This window comes from Papaver somniferum, chromosome 2 (genome assembly GCF_003573695.1).
Source record: "Papaver somniferum cultivar HN1 chromosome 2, ASM357369v1, whole genome shotgun sequence".
NCBI lineage: Eukaryota > Viridiplantae > Streptophyta > Magnoliopsida > Ranunculales > Papaveraceae > Papaver > Papaver somniferum.
This window is the reverse complement of record NC_039359.1, coordinates 7,348,189-7,362,354: the sequence shown is the minus strand read 5'-3', so window position 1 is coordinate 7,362,354 and position 14,166 is coordinate 7,348,189. Positions and strand designations below refer to the sequence as shown.

At 35.9% G+C, this 14,166-nt stretch overlaps 1 protein-coding gene and 1 pseudogene across 1 annotated transcript in view; one reads left to right on the top strand and one right to left on the bottom strand.

The window, feature by feature from the left end:
- LOC113350626 overlaps positions 1 to 367 on the bottom strand; it is a 7,910-nt gene extending 7,543 nt beyond the window's left edge. The window contains exon 1 of the mRNA XM_026594761.1: positions 213 to 367. Within this exon, the coding sequence (XP_026450546.1) occupies positions 213 to 367 (155 nt within the window). The remainder of the gene's footprint in view (positions 1 to 212) is intronic.
- A 6,565-nt stretch (positions 368 to 6,932) lies between these two features.
- Positions 6,933 to 12,602, top strand: LOC113350625 (annotated as a pseudogene).
- Positions 12,603 to 14,166: the final 1,564 nt, after the last annotated feature.

Here is a 14,166-nt window from a genome sequence, read left to right as displayed (position 1 = left end):
TCTCAAAACCAACACCACATATGAAAAAAAAAAAAAGAAAACACAGACCAAGCAAGAATATGTAATTTACATAAAAAGCCTACAACAAGTAATGTGCCACTTAAAAAGCCTACAACAAGTAATGTGCACCACAATGTAAACTTAAAACAAGTCTACATATAAAAGCCTAAAAACAAGAATTAGTAATGTGGACTAATATGAACACCACTAACCTGTGAATAACATTAGAATCTTTCAACACGAACCGAGAAATGTCAGCATTCACAGGCCCAAAGTGAATCCTCCTACCACAACCATCTTCTTGGGACTTTGCAGTAAAATGAGTCTTGTCATTTTTAAGAATAATAATCTTGTGACCAGTAGCCATCTTGTACAAATCTACAGCAAGTGGTGAGGTTTTAAAAGAACCTACAACTTAGACCTGCAAGTATACAGGGTCAGTTGTAGTGAGTGAGGTAAGAAGGGATTCGTCCTCAGGGACAAGGTGGGTGCTAAAGTTGTTTCTAATTGTCTTTACTAACTGATTCTATGCAAGAGTAACACAATTGTTGTTTGGTTGGGTGTCGAAACGACGAAGATGATTGATAGTAACAGAAACAGTAAAGTAATATGCAAAGAAAGTAAATAGAGCAAATGATGAGAATGGTACTAGGGACTTTGAGTCCACCACTAACTTACACTAGTTATTCAGCTCATAACACTAACCTTGTCCTTATATCTGATAACAAAAGGGATGTCAATCCTCTGTATATCTAAGGTCACCTTGATATGAATGATTCAATCACAACTAAGGTATTTCTCCTAAGCATTAACTGTCTTTTCAGGGAACAACTAATCAAAAGATCAATATATGGGATTAAGTATGAGTTGTAGTTCTTCAGCACAATATTATCCTAACTACAATGGATACATGGCATACACTATGAAAGTAAAGTACTGAAGTCCTAAGATTGAATTTTATTCTAAAACAATTAAGCACAACAAGGTTACTGCCATTAACAGGAATAACTAGTAGAAAACTAGGGCTTCATCTAAACCCTAACAGGTGAATTTAGAACAAGATGAAGATGATGAAATCAAACATGAACTACTACTTGGTGCACCGGCTAATCCGGGCAGACCCCAATTACAACACCCACACATAAATTTATAGTTTACATGAGTTTCCCCCAAATACCTAATTTCACAGAATTTAGGGTTTCAAAAAAAGTTGAAATTAAACTTTACCTAAACACTGATAGCAATCAAATTCGTCGACCCATGCTTCTTATTCGTCTTCTCCTGCTCTTCCCATGCCCTAATTGCAACTCTATTCCGACCTAATTTATAAATTTCACCTCTAGGATTCCTGACATGGGTGAGGCGTGAAATTGAGAAATTAGAAGGACATAGAGTTGGTGAAAGTGGTAATAATGATGGGGGTAGTGATGGGTTAGTGATTTGAGAGATCGTGAAGGGTTGGTGGTGGTGGCAGCGACGGGGCAGCGGAGTTGGTGGCGCTGGACATGGAGTTGCAGAAGATAAGAAGGGGGAAGAATAAAGAGAAGGTCGATGGGTTGGAGTTAGGGCTTGTTTGTTTTGGGGATATAAACCTAGGTGCTAGGGTGTTAGACGGGACATCAAATTTTGATGTTTTGATTGTGAAAAACGTAGGATGAAAAGGTGATAGAATGATCCAACGACGCGATGGAGATGGATGTGGAGCGACCGTTGGATGATGGAATACATCAAAACTGACGGTCCAAGATGGAGTTAGGTGCTGTGGTTTGAAGCGGTTGTAGCAAATTTGATGTATCGGCGATGAAGCGACCGTTGGATTCAGCTGAGGATCCAATCTGACGGCTACAGGAGAAGTGGGCTATGGATTTTGGTTTTGGTTTTGGTTTGGGAGATAAGTTGGGCTTGGGATAATTCTGAGCCCATTTCTTCTTTAAGAACAATTTCTTCCTTGTTAAGCCCATTTCTAGCCTTTTGGTCTTGCGCACAACATTCTTCGCAGCTTCCTTGCGTGATTCCTCTCGGCTTCCACCACTTTTCTGCTCTTTTCGCTCCGTAATTCCATCCAAACTTTATTTATAACCTAAAAATGCAAAATTAATTTAGAAAAGTATTTATTCTTGAAAACAACGAAAACACAGAATATGGGATAAAATGGAGCGTTAGTGCACAAATGATGAGTTAAATGCCAATAAAAAGGTGCAAATATATACAATATTTGGCACTCATCAGCAAGCCTAACAGCTTTAACACCACCCATTAATTCTCTACCAACATTGTCAAAAACATAAACCCATGCATCGATAATCAGAGGCTTGGCCTTGTCCGCATCATGATCTAACACTCTTACAAGCTTATTCAGTTACACAAGAATTTGCAGTACTAAAACCAGAACTAGTGCTACAACCAGACTTAGAACGAGAAGTATGATTCCGAATCACATCCACATTCAAATAAAAATCTTCATTATTAATAAGAATAATGAGAGCAATTAAACCTTGCAGTTGTATATCACCTTGTACACAAACTAATTGATCATTATCCATATAGCTGAAACGTATACTCCCAGGAGACAAAGACCTCTGCTTCTTACATGGAAAATGCTTCAATTCATCTAGGATTATCAAAGTATTAACGCGAAAAATAACAGAATGCTCACCATGACTCAAAACAACATTAACAAACTTCTCAGACATGTTCGATACCCCTACATATTACAAAAGAAATGATAATAAACATTTGAAGCTTCAAATAAAAATTTCATATTTGAATAACCTAAAAGTAAATGTGTACAGGAAAGTACACATTTAGTCGAAGCCAAAACATCAAGTAACAGTAAACCTAGATAAAATACTCCATCAATTAAGCTTCAGAATCTTACTGGAACACATAATTGAATAAATCATAAGCCTATTATCTAATATCAGTTCGATTTCATAACATGCATCATAAAACTAAAAATCATCATCAAACAACAGTATACAAAAATCGTTTCACGAGAACCAAAAGCTACTATATAACAAATATCAAATCAAGATCATACAAGCAATAAGATGTAACAAATCGAATTGATATCATCAACTCATCGACTCAAAAAAACTAAAAACCAGAAACAAAACCTAAAAATTAGATGTAACAGATCGTACAACCAAAAGAGAACTAACCTAAGGTTGAATTCTGCTCCATTAACAATCAAATCCAACCTAACCTCTATGAATCTGTTAAAGCACCTCCGAATTCAAATCTGGATCGATCTATCTCTCAATCTGTCGTGAATTCAAATTTGAGATAAAAAAAAATCGTTTTCAGAACACTTTCGAAAGTAACCTGAGTTGAAATATGATGAAGAAAATGATTAAATCCTCTATGAAACTGTTAAATCGCCTCCCAAAATTAATCTCTGACCTGCTCCCTGTTTTGAATTCATGTTTGAGATCCAAAAAAATTGATTTCAAAACACGCTTTATATATACGTAATCGGTTCAAGGATAATTATGGTATATCAAAAACTCGCAAAATTGGGACTCCACTTGATTTTGGACTAACTCGTCCATGTTTGGACTAAACTGTAGCAAGCGGGGTTTATTTGGACTAGAGGGTACTGGGCTTCAGATGAGTGGACTAAATCGTCCAAAGCCCACAAACTTTAGGACTAAACGTCAATTTCTATAAAGCCATATGGATATGGTGTTTGAAGGAGGGTAGCCGAAGCCACAGCTGATACGAGTTTGCATAAGCTTAGGAAACTTGGGGTGGTCACGAATTTGGATGGAAGCAACAGGTGAGCTGGATTCAAGGACAAGTTGCAACAAAATTTGGAGAAAAGTTTTGGCCGAGAGAAACCAGTTGAAGAAAGTGGGCTATTGCCGTTGAATTCAGTGATGGGCGGAGGAGATTGAAGACGTGTTTTTAGAAGTTGCGAAGATTAAAAGCTGGGTTTGTGTGATCTTGAAGAATAGAGTTATACAAGTTCATTGAGGCTACAACAAGTGGGACCTATGATCACTGCTTTCACCACCAACAAAGCTCCTCTCTAAATCTCACCTCACCTGCATATCTGCATACACCCACCAGTCCCATTCATTCCGCCTCCATAACCCATACCACCTTTGTAACACTTTATACAACAACACCAGCTCTTCCTGGACTACAGCAGCGGCAAGCTTTCCACCACCACCAGCATAGCAGTTCACCATATCACTCTCGTCGTCATCACATGCACTCGATCCGCATACTCCATCTACTTTAGACAGTAACACTGATGGTAGTGTAGATTCATTTTCAGTACTTCTATTGTTCTGAATGGTTGGACCCAAAAGTTTTGGTACCTCCAAACAAAAGGCTGCTTTTAGACATTCATATGATGCGAAGAAGAGTGCTCCTTGAGTGACATACATTATTAATCTCGGAGTCAGAAACCTGATCAAAGGATACAAGGATAGACTTAGTGAATAAAATGGTGAACTAGAAGCCTGCAGTTAAAGAGAACATACACTACAATCCTCTCAAGAAAAGAGCGTAAAACATGATTGTATAAGTGATCGTATGTAGATACAATTTTAGTACAACCTTCAGATGATGCTGCTTGAAGTTCTAGTTGCTTTTCTTTTATCATAATCAGTTAAATATGGTGCGATACACCATTTTATCACCTGTGCTCGAATAAGAATATAAACCAGTATGGACCATCTAAATCAACCATTATTAATATTGTTATAGATAATATTAATGTACAAAGCAAAATCATAAGGAACTTCGTGTTTAAATTCAGGAATTCAGAGAACCAATTAATGACAGAGCCTGCGAGATAAAATATGTCTTCATCTTAACTACAAAAAACCTAAGAAAATGCTACTAAAATCTGGCAATTACCCCAAAAAGTTAGTTTCCAAAGTCTTTCGGAACTAGTCAAAGGCAACTAGTAGTTCCTATATACTTCGGCAACAAGTTGATCGCAACTACTGTTTTCATTAGTTTCTGAACTCTTTAACAACAAACGTATGCCAACAACATGAAATACGCTAGCAGCCTAATGCTTCCAGAACTAGGCAAAGGAAACTGTGAGTTCCTGCAACTCCAGTTTTGGAATATATTTACTACAATCAGAGTTTGTTCTCATTAGATTTTACTGGATATAAATGCTTAGAGATTTACTTCAGATGATTACATAAAAGACATAATCCCATGTCTCCGTAGTTCATTTGCTCTCATCGGAAATGCTTAGTAAATTACACAAGTCTGACTCCATAAAAATTTTCATCTTTAGAATTCATTCGATCAAATTAATATGCTCAGAAATCAACAATATTCAGTTTATAAACAAATTCACTTGAAAAATATAAAGAAAGGAGAAAATGAATCAAAAAAGTTATTACAGATTTGGTATTTTCGATTGTGTAGTATGACCTTGAAAAATCTATTAATTTTTTTTTAAAATCCTAAGAACTTTGGACCCCTGCACAATGGTGTCATACTGTTCACTAAGTCACAAAAATGTGTTCTTTTATTGAGACCATGATAGCCGTTAGATGAGATTTACTTTGGACACTTGGGGCTAAGCTAACCGTTATATCTTTGGAGACCAATGAAAATGGTGTCAGAAATAAAAATTGTCCAACCTAAAATAGTTTTCGCGCGTGTTACAAATCACAGACGTACATCTTTATGTTTAGGTACTTGAGAGCTCAAAAGGGTATATAATCGAAGAAGATAGAGAAAACCTAAAACTTTAACCTAATTCATATCTCAGTCTCGCCTCTCCTCTGCCTCTGTTTCCTCTACCACCTCTTCCACGACCTCTTCATCTTGTCGCAGAGTTTTGTTAGTAAGAGTTTGTGTACAAGAGTTTTCCTTGAGTTTCTCCATTATTTTCTTCATCAAGGATTCTTTCTTCATATGCTTTCAATCTTCCAATTATATCTTCATAGCTAGTCTTCTTTAAATCTAAGACTTGTTCGAGAGAAGCTATGATATGAATATACTTGGATCTTGGTAAACTATTGAGAAACTTCTTTACCAGTTTATCTTCATCAATGGATTGTCCAAGTGACACAGCTTTTGAGGCTATCTCTGATAGCTTTCCTGCAAAGCTATCAATAGTATCAGTGTCTTTCATCTTCACTCTTTCAAATTCAGACATTAAGGTTTGCAGACGGGCTTCTTTAACTCGATCAGCTCCAAGATTACGTGCCTTTATTGCATCCCAAATTTTCTTTGAAGTTTCCTGTTCACCAACTTGTAGAACAAGACATTCTGGTATTGCTTGAAAGAGTAATCCAATGGCAACATTGTTTTTGTCTGGGTCCGATGTACCAGGATCAATTGTTTCCCAAACTTTGTAGATTTTCATCAGTACCTTCATTCTCATGGCCCATACTGTGTAGTTTGTGGCGTTGAGGATTGGAACTTGTATTGATGGTGGCTTGAACTGTTTTGCACCCACAATGGTGGTTTCGTTTTTCATGGCTCAGAAACAAGCTCTGATACCAATTAATGGCAACTGCAAGATGAAACTTAGCTTATATAAACACAACTCTCTTTATTGATGTTTAGAAAATCTCTCAAAACTAAACACAAGCTCTAATCTTGCTCATATGATCAACCACAACTTTGGTGATCATATATATATATAACTATGAATTCCTTTTCCTAGTCCTATTACCTTATTACATGTCTTTTCTTTTCTTAGAACTAGATGACTTCTAATTTCCTTAGGATTACATCAATTTCCTAATCTTGTCCTAACCAGCTTGTTAGTGACTTCTATGTTGAAGTTTAACCAACAAGATATTGGGTATTCATAAAAGTTACAAAAAGCAATAGAATTGAAATTTGAGAGCTTAGAAAGTGGGTAAGTTATTAGGATATATGGAGTTACAAATGAAGGTTGTATTTTAAGAAATTTCAGGTTATGAGAGAATTTAGAAACTTTAGATATGTCAAATTTATCTGAGAAGCAATGCCTTAAAAGGCATTCGTGTTTTACTATATGGTTTCTTTCTAGTTTGAATGTTGGTCTTACTTTGCATCTATTTACTAAATTCTTATAGATGTGCTCTAACCATCTCAAATCTTTGTATCATCACACCTGGATTTTTTGTGGAATCTAAATTATATGGAAAACTTGTTTTTTTTGGCAGAAAGAAAGGAAGAAGAAATGGGATGATTAAAAGCAGGAAGCAATCGCTGAAGCTGTAAAGCAACTCCAAGAATTTGACCAGGTCTTTCTTTCTCTGTAGGATTCTGTTTAATTTTTGTTTTTGTAAGAACCTACATCAGCTGAAATCACCAAGGATTTCTTAATAAGGTTGATACCTCCATAAACTACCATCGTCTCCCCCTGCTATTTGTTTTTTGTTAATTAGTAAAACAATTTTACATCAAAACCAGAAGGATTCACCTTTACGCTACCACAGATAATGGCGAGAAGATATCTAAAACAAATCTTGGACATTCCACAAATATCTTACAGTGTGAAGGACATTCGAATTTTCAAAATTTCCAGGTTCCTTGATAGTAACTATGGTAAGCGGATTGAGGACACCATTTTGCGAAAAGGAAAGCAATCACCTCAGTCTAGGTTCATGATCCAAATCAATAACCTGCTAAAATACATACTTATCAGTTGGATAATCATTTGTGGTTAATTACAGTGAAAGACACCAACTACCTATCCTGTAGTCAGAATACTAGCAGTTGTGGGGATACTCATACGTCATTCTCTTTGTTACAAAGATATTTTCATTAACTCAAAGCTGTAGTTGAATAAGTTCTCTCTTCCTATGTTCTTGTCTGCAGAAGTATGTTAAAGTGGAGGACAACAACTTAAAAAGACCTCATGAAGACCTTCAAAATAAAGTTGATTATCTTCGTAAACAAGGTGATGTGAGTGATTATCCTATCCGTTTTAAGTTAGCTGTACCATTTAATATATATTCAGCATCAAGTTAATGTTTCTTTTCAGAGCTATGATGACAGGGGACCAGTTATTGACGCTGTTGTGTGGAATGATGGTGATGTATGGAGGGTGGCTCTAGACACCCAGATCCTTGAGGATGACCAGGAGCTTGGAAAACTAGCAAATTTTTCTCCTCTAACAAATTACAGTTTTGTATTTTGAGTGTGCTTATTTTGTTGGAAAAATTGTCAATAGTTTGTATCCTGATGTTGAAATAGAGAGGTGTAACTCGGAAGAGTAGATTTAGCCATATAGGTTTGTGGTTTGACTGGTAAATCTTAATTATTATGTTACACTTAAACAAGTAAAGACTACTTAATCATTTCATCAAGGAAATAATTGACAAAGATGTTACTAAAGTGATTACCTAAATAGGGAAGCCGTAACATTTTTAAAAGTAGAAATCTGAAGTTTCAAATTGACCATCCAATCTCTCCTTAACCTGCTGACTTTAGCAAACACTCTCACTATCTAAACGCCAGGTGTTTTTGACTATCTGAATGTATATTTTATTCATGCAGGACAGAACGGAAGTTTGTCACCAATGTATACGATGAAGGAAAGATCTTACGTATAGTAACTGATTTTTCCCCTCATGGCACTCATGTTGCTGGCATTGCAACTGCTTTCCACCCCAAGGTAAGTGAATTTGTTTCTTTTGAGTTGAAGTTACTCCTTTGCTGCACAGTAACCATCTTACAATTGTCTACTGAATTGTTTCCTTTGACACTATGTGTATCCATACAGGAACCTTTGCTGAACGGAGTAGTGCCAGGTGCACAACTGATATCTTGTAAAATCGGTGATGCACGCTTAGGTTCTATGGAAACTGGAACTGGTTTAAGTTGAGCTCTGATAGCTGCAGTGGAGGTGGGTTTAAATGCATAATACTTAACACTTAGTTTGATGTTGCTGTAATTTTTGAATAATTACTTTTCTGCTGTGCTGTGTTCTGTTGTGAAAATAAAACAATTAAATATTCCATTAGTTTAAAGAGTAGGCTTGGACAACTTCCTTTTTCAAGTGCTTTTTGAAAGAAAGTCTGAATGCCTTTGAAAAGCTACCACCTCCTAGCTCATAAAAGTTGACCAAAAAGGATGTGTTTTTTAAAAAAAGGCCTTTCCAGAATAGTTTATCTAAGACTGTGATGTGCGAAGCACATTTACATCCAAGAATACTGCCAATCCCAAATGCTGTAGTCATTAATCTAATTTTTTCTGACATCTAGCTTATCTTGAAGAGCTGTTTAAAATATATAATCAGAAATACTGATTTTGTTAATATGGTGATTTTTTGTATGAAGAAATACTGATTTTCTGCATGGCTTCTGACATTTGTTGCACCTGATTTGCTTTCCGACACTTAATTCTTGAGCATACTGCAACAAGAGAGTCCTCAAAGTGTAGTGTTGTTAAATTGGTGTTAAGAGCCTTTTCATCATGACTAATGTAACATGTTATGTTCGCAGCACAAATGTGATCTGATCAACATGAGTTATGGAGAGGATACACTACCAGACTATGGGAGCTTTATTGACCGTGTAAATGAGGTATTACATCCTTACCGTGCATCTGACCATCTTCTATTTGATTGCTATATTTTCCTGTCTTTTATTTTATCTTCTTTATCCCTCTATACTTCGATCTGTTTCATATTTCCGTTGTTAATCATGATAGGTGATTGGTTATTTTAGGCTGTCAACAAACATCAGACTGATATTTATCAGCAGTGCTGGTAATAGTGGACCTGCCTTGAACACTGTCGGTGCACCAGGTGGCACTACTTCAAGCATAAATGGTGTTGGTGCATATGTCTCTCCTGCCATGGCCGCCGGGGGCGCATTGTGTAGTTGAACCTCCAGCTGAAGGACTTGAATACACCTGGTACATTGTTTTAATCTTATTATCTCAAGTTGCTTTATATAATTTGAAGAAAGAGGTGCTTAAACTTACTTTGAAGAGGCAATTTGATTGCTGGTATTTTGCATTTGAGACCTCTGCCCCTGTGAATTGGGATATCTACAGGTCTAGTAGAGGCCCTACAGCTGACGGTGATCTTGGTGTATGTATAAGCGCTCCTGGTGGGGCAGTGGCTCCTGTCCCTATTTGGACTCTTCAACGCCGCATGCTTATGAATAGAACTTCCACGGCTTCACCATCTGCTTGTGGAGGAGTCGCGTTACTGATCAGTGCAATGAAGGTCTCCTTTTGATATACCACCTTCTTTGTTTCTACTGTTATTCTTCTGTCTGTATAGGTATTACCATGATTCTGTAGTGAACATCTTACTAGTTACGGTTCAGGCTGAAGGTATTACTGTGAGTCCATACACAGTGCGAAGGGCACTTGAAAATACCGCCAATTCTGTAGGTGGTCGTCCAGAAGATGATTTATCTACCGGACAAGGGCTAATGCAAGTTGACAAGTAAGTTTGCGATCTTTTACTGCAGCAATTGATTACTTTTTCCACTTCTAGAATATATATATATATATATATATATATTGTGAAACCTTCAATTTGATCAAACATTGATTATTTCATCTCATGGCAGGGCTCTTGAGTATATTCAACAGTCTAGGAACACTCCATGTGTTCGGTATCAAATAACAATCAACCAGTCTGGCAAAACAAGTAAGCAATTGCAACTCCTCCATCATCAAATAGAAGTCCAAGTCATTAACTTACTGGTAGAGACATTTCTATCTATTTCTAAATCAGTTCATGCTAATTAGCTGCATAAGATGTTTATGCACTGATTACGCTAGGTATACAAAGGAGCTGCAGAACATGTCAATGGTAGGGTAAAATCTGATTTATAAGTGTTACATTTAGCAATGTGAGCACATGGTTCCCAATCTACACATAATTAAGCTTTATAGTAATGTGATTTAAGTGTTGTATTGAATTATAGTAGCCACGAGAGCCATTTATTAGTCACATAGAGTTTTTAACTTTAGTATTATGCTCTAGTCATCCTAGAACCAGATATAAGAGGAATTGAAGACTTTGGGACGTTAGTAACTGTGAGCCTTGGGTGGGTTCCTCCTTAGGGATTATATTGGTATTAATGTATGAAGCATCGGTTGCTCGAGCCAGGATTACAGTCTACAGTTTCATAGTTCATTTTTTGTGTAATGCAACCCTCTGTTTTTCTTTAGTTTTTTGGGTAAGAAGCTTAATTCTTTTCTTGACAGTGGACCGTTCGATGTTTCATGAAGATGCAAGTAACTTGGAGCAGCTGGTTCCTTTTGAGGAGTGTCTACAGTTGCACACTACTGAAAAAGATATTATCCAGGCTCCGGAGTATCTTCTTCTTACTAACAATGGGTGAACCTTCAAGTTAGTTTTCTAACTCCATTATTTCTTTACTGTCTATTCATGGCTGAATTTCTAACTCTTTACTTGAGTTAATTCGGACTGTCATATTGAGTTCAGGTCAGTAACATGCTGATTACTCAAGTAAAGAGTTAATTAACTCTTTACTTGAGTTAATTCAGACTGTCCTATTGTTTTGACAGATAAAACTCCACTAGTTGCGTTGCCAGGGATGAGATTTGTTCCAGGTTTTTATTTACTTCTCCCGTGATATGCTCAGTATAGGTTATTTTGTCGCCTACTTAGTAAGTTTACTTCTTTAGATTGTTTTCTCTTTACATAGAAATTTCTCCCTGTGGAGGGCGTAGTCGCTAGTTGTCAGGTGAAATGTGGAGTCTTGGATTGCCAAGACCATTTTTTTTACCCAATTACTCTAGTCACCTGCTGTTGTGTTCAGTAAATCCTTACTGGGCACCCCTATCGAAATATTTGCCTTATTCCTCCATATAGGAAGGCTTCTCTGTAGGGACGAATTTTGCTCTATTCAAACACTTCTTTTAGCATGGGACATTGGTTCTTTGGATATCCTGCTGAAACCATAACGTAATACAAATATGCAATGACGAAGCCTAGTTCACAAAAGTCTACTATAATATTAATTACCAACAACATTAATGAAGGTAAAATCTTTTCTTCTCTCCTGCAAGTCTCAAAGGTGGTTTTCTGCCTAAATAAACTTTTTGTTGCTGTTTGAATAGGTCATATCGAGAGAAGATTTATTGAGGTACCACGTGGTGCTAATTGGGTTGAGGTGGTCAGACAATGGAATTAGCTGTAGCTCAATTTTAGTCAAGTGGCATAGAGGTCACGTTTTATTATCGTGGTAGCTCTGAGTTTCTTCACTGGTATTTGATGTTTTAGTTGCTGATTCGGATGTTCTGGATTTTTACGAACTCAGATTGAATTCCATGGGATAAGCATCAACAAAGAAGCCGTGGCTCTTGATGGAAGTGATGTACCTGTTAGAGTTGATGCCACGGCTCTACTGTCATGTGGAAAACTCTGTTAAAGGTTCCGGTTTATATATAGCTAGCAGTAAAAAAGGAAAATGAAAATGCACCAGGAACTTAAAGGCATATATAGCACTGGTTCTATTAACTAATGATTCAATTTATTCAATCCAACACGAAAAGAAAAAGAAAAACAAATTTGAAAACAACACTCTGACTGTAACTCGGAATCTCGGAAGCCTTACTGACGATTTGAACCTTCTCAAGATCTTTGCTTCAGGCTATCTCTTAAGTTAAACTTTCGTTCAAAGATGCGAGCAGCTTTTCTAATTTCCTCCTTAATTACTTTCTCTTCTTCTTTGCTTTATCAGTTTTTTTAGGTTTTTATATGGAGTTCATTTCTGGAGATTATTTCTTGAGAATGAACTATGTATTTTTAGGTTTTTATATTGAGATTATTTCTAGAATGAACTCTGGTTTATATGTTTTCTTAAAAAAATAAGTAGAAATTAACAGGAGTTCATTTTGAGTAAAAATTAACACGGAAGGGTAATTTTGTCTGTTTTATATTTCTAAATTACTATGGACCAAACAGTAAAGATGTTTTCCTAAAGGACTAAACAGACATGGGACCACCTAAAAAAGATCCAAACGATATTTTTCCCTATTTCAGATCCATGAAAATACTAAAAGATCATGCAAAGCGAGGGTAGAAACGAGTGTTGTTAATTCGCCCAATATTTGGTTAAATCTAAACAAAATAAAAAGTAAGAAATATTTATGAAATACCAACCCGACCCTCCCTAACTTAAATTGTTAGAGAGTAATCTGCCTCCCAAAGCTTCTTCATGTCTGTTTACTCTTTGTTATATTGTATGGAATAAATTTTGTTTACTCTTTGTTCTCTTCTATGATTTTTTTTTTAGAGAAGTGAAAAGCAAACAACTTAATACAACCAATCCAGTTTCAGTTCTAAATTGCTGATTTATAATTTTCGTAGAGTAAACACACTTTCAAATTTGATCATTTTGATCGTGTATCAGATTTGTTTAATTTTGAAAAACATATACGCACACAAAACCTATTATCATCGAAACAGATCGAGGCTTGTCGTAGTCTTCATCATTATTATTAGTGTGAATCAACATATAAAAATGTTCAATTGTTACAGGATTCACAAAGTGCAATGGTGGTTTTGATCTGTCGATTTGAGGACTTATTTTGTTGCTTACGAAATTAAGAAATTTGAAGATTTTTGACAGTTCAAGATTAGTTTTCTAGAGAGCAGAATGTAAAAGAAGAAGATTGTATTTCCTTGTCATTCAGAGTAAAAAAAAAGACGACTCTACATAGCCATACAGGAACTAAGAAATAAGATCTATTAACTAATTTAATTAGATTATAAATCCATAAATTCATTCCCGAACATAGAAGTATAGAAAAAAATTCAATGTAAATGTTTTTCTTAATAAGGTGATCTTGACTATATATATAGGATGTTTTTGCTAACATACATATTTCAAATCCACAAAAATACCAAAAGATCATGCAAAGCGAGTGTAGAAATGAGTGTTGTTAATCCGGTCAATATTCGGTCAAATCTAAACACCATAAAAAGTAAATATTTATGAAATATCATCTCGGCCCTACCTAACTTAATCGTTAGACAGTATCCTGCCTCCCAAAGCTTCTTCATGTATGTTTACTCTTTGTTCTCTTCTATGGAATAAATTTTGTTTACTCTTTTTTCTCTTCAATTGAATTTTTTTTTAGAGAAGTGAAAAGCAAACAACTTAATACAACCAATCCAGTTTCAGTTCTAAATTCCTAACTTTTAATTTTCGTAGTGTAAACAGACTTTCAAATTTGATCATTTTGATCGTGTAC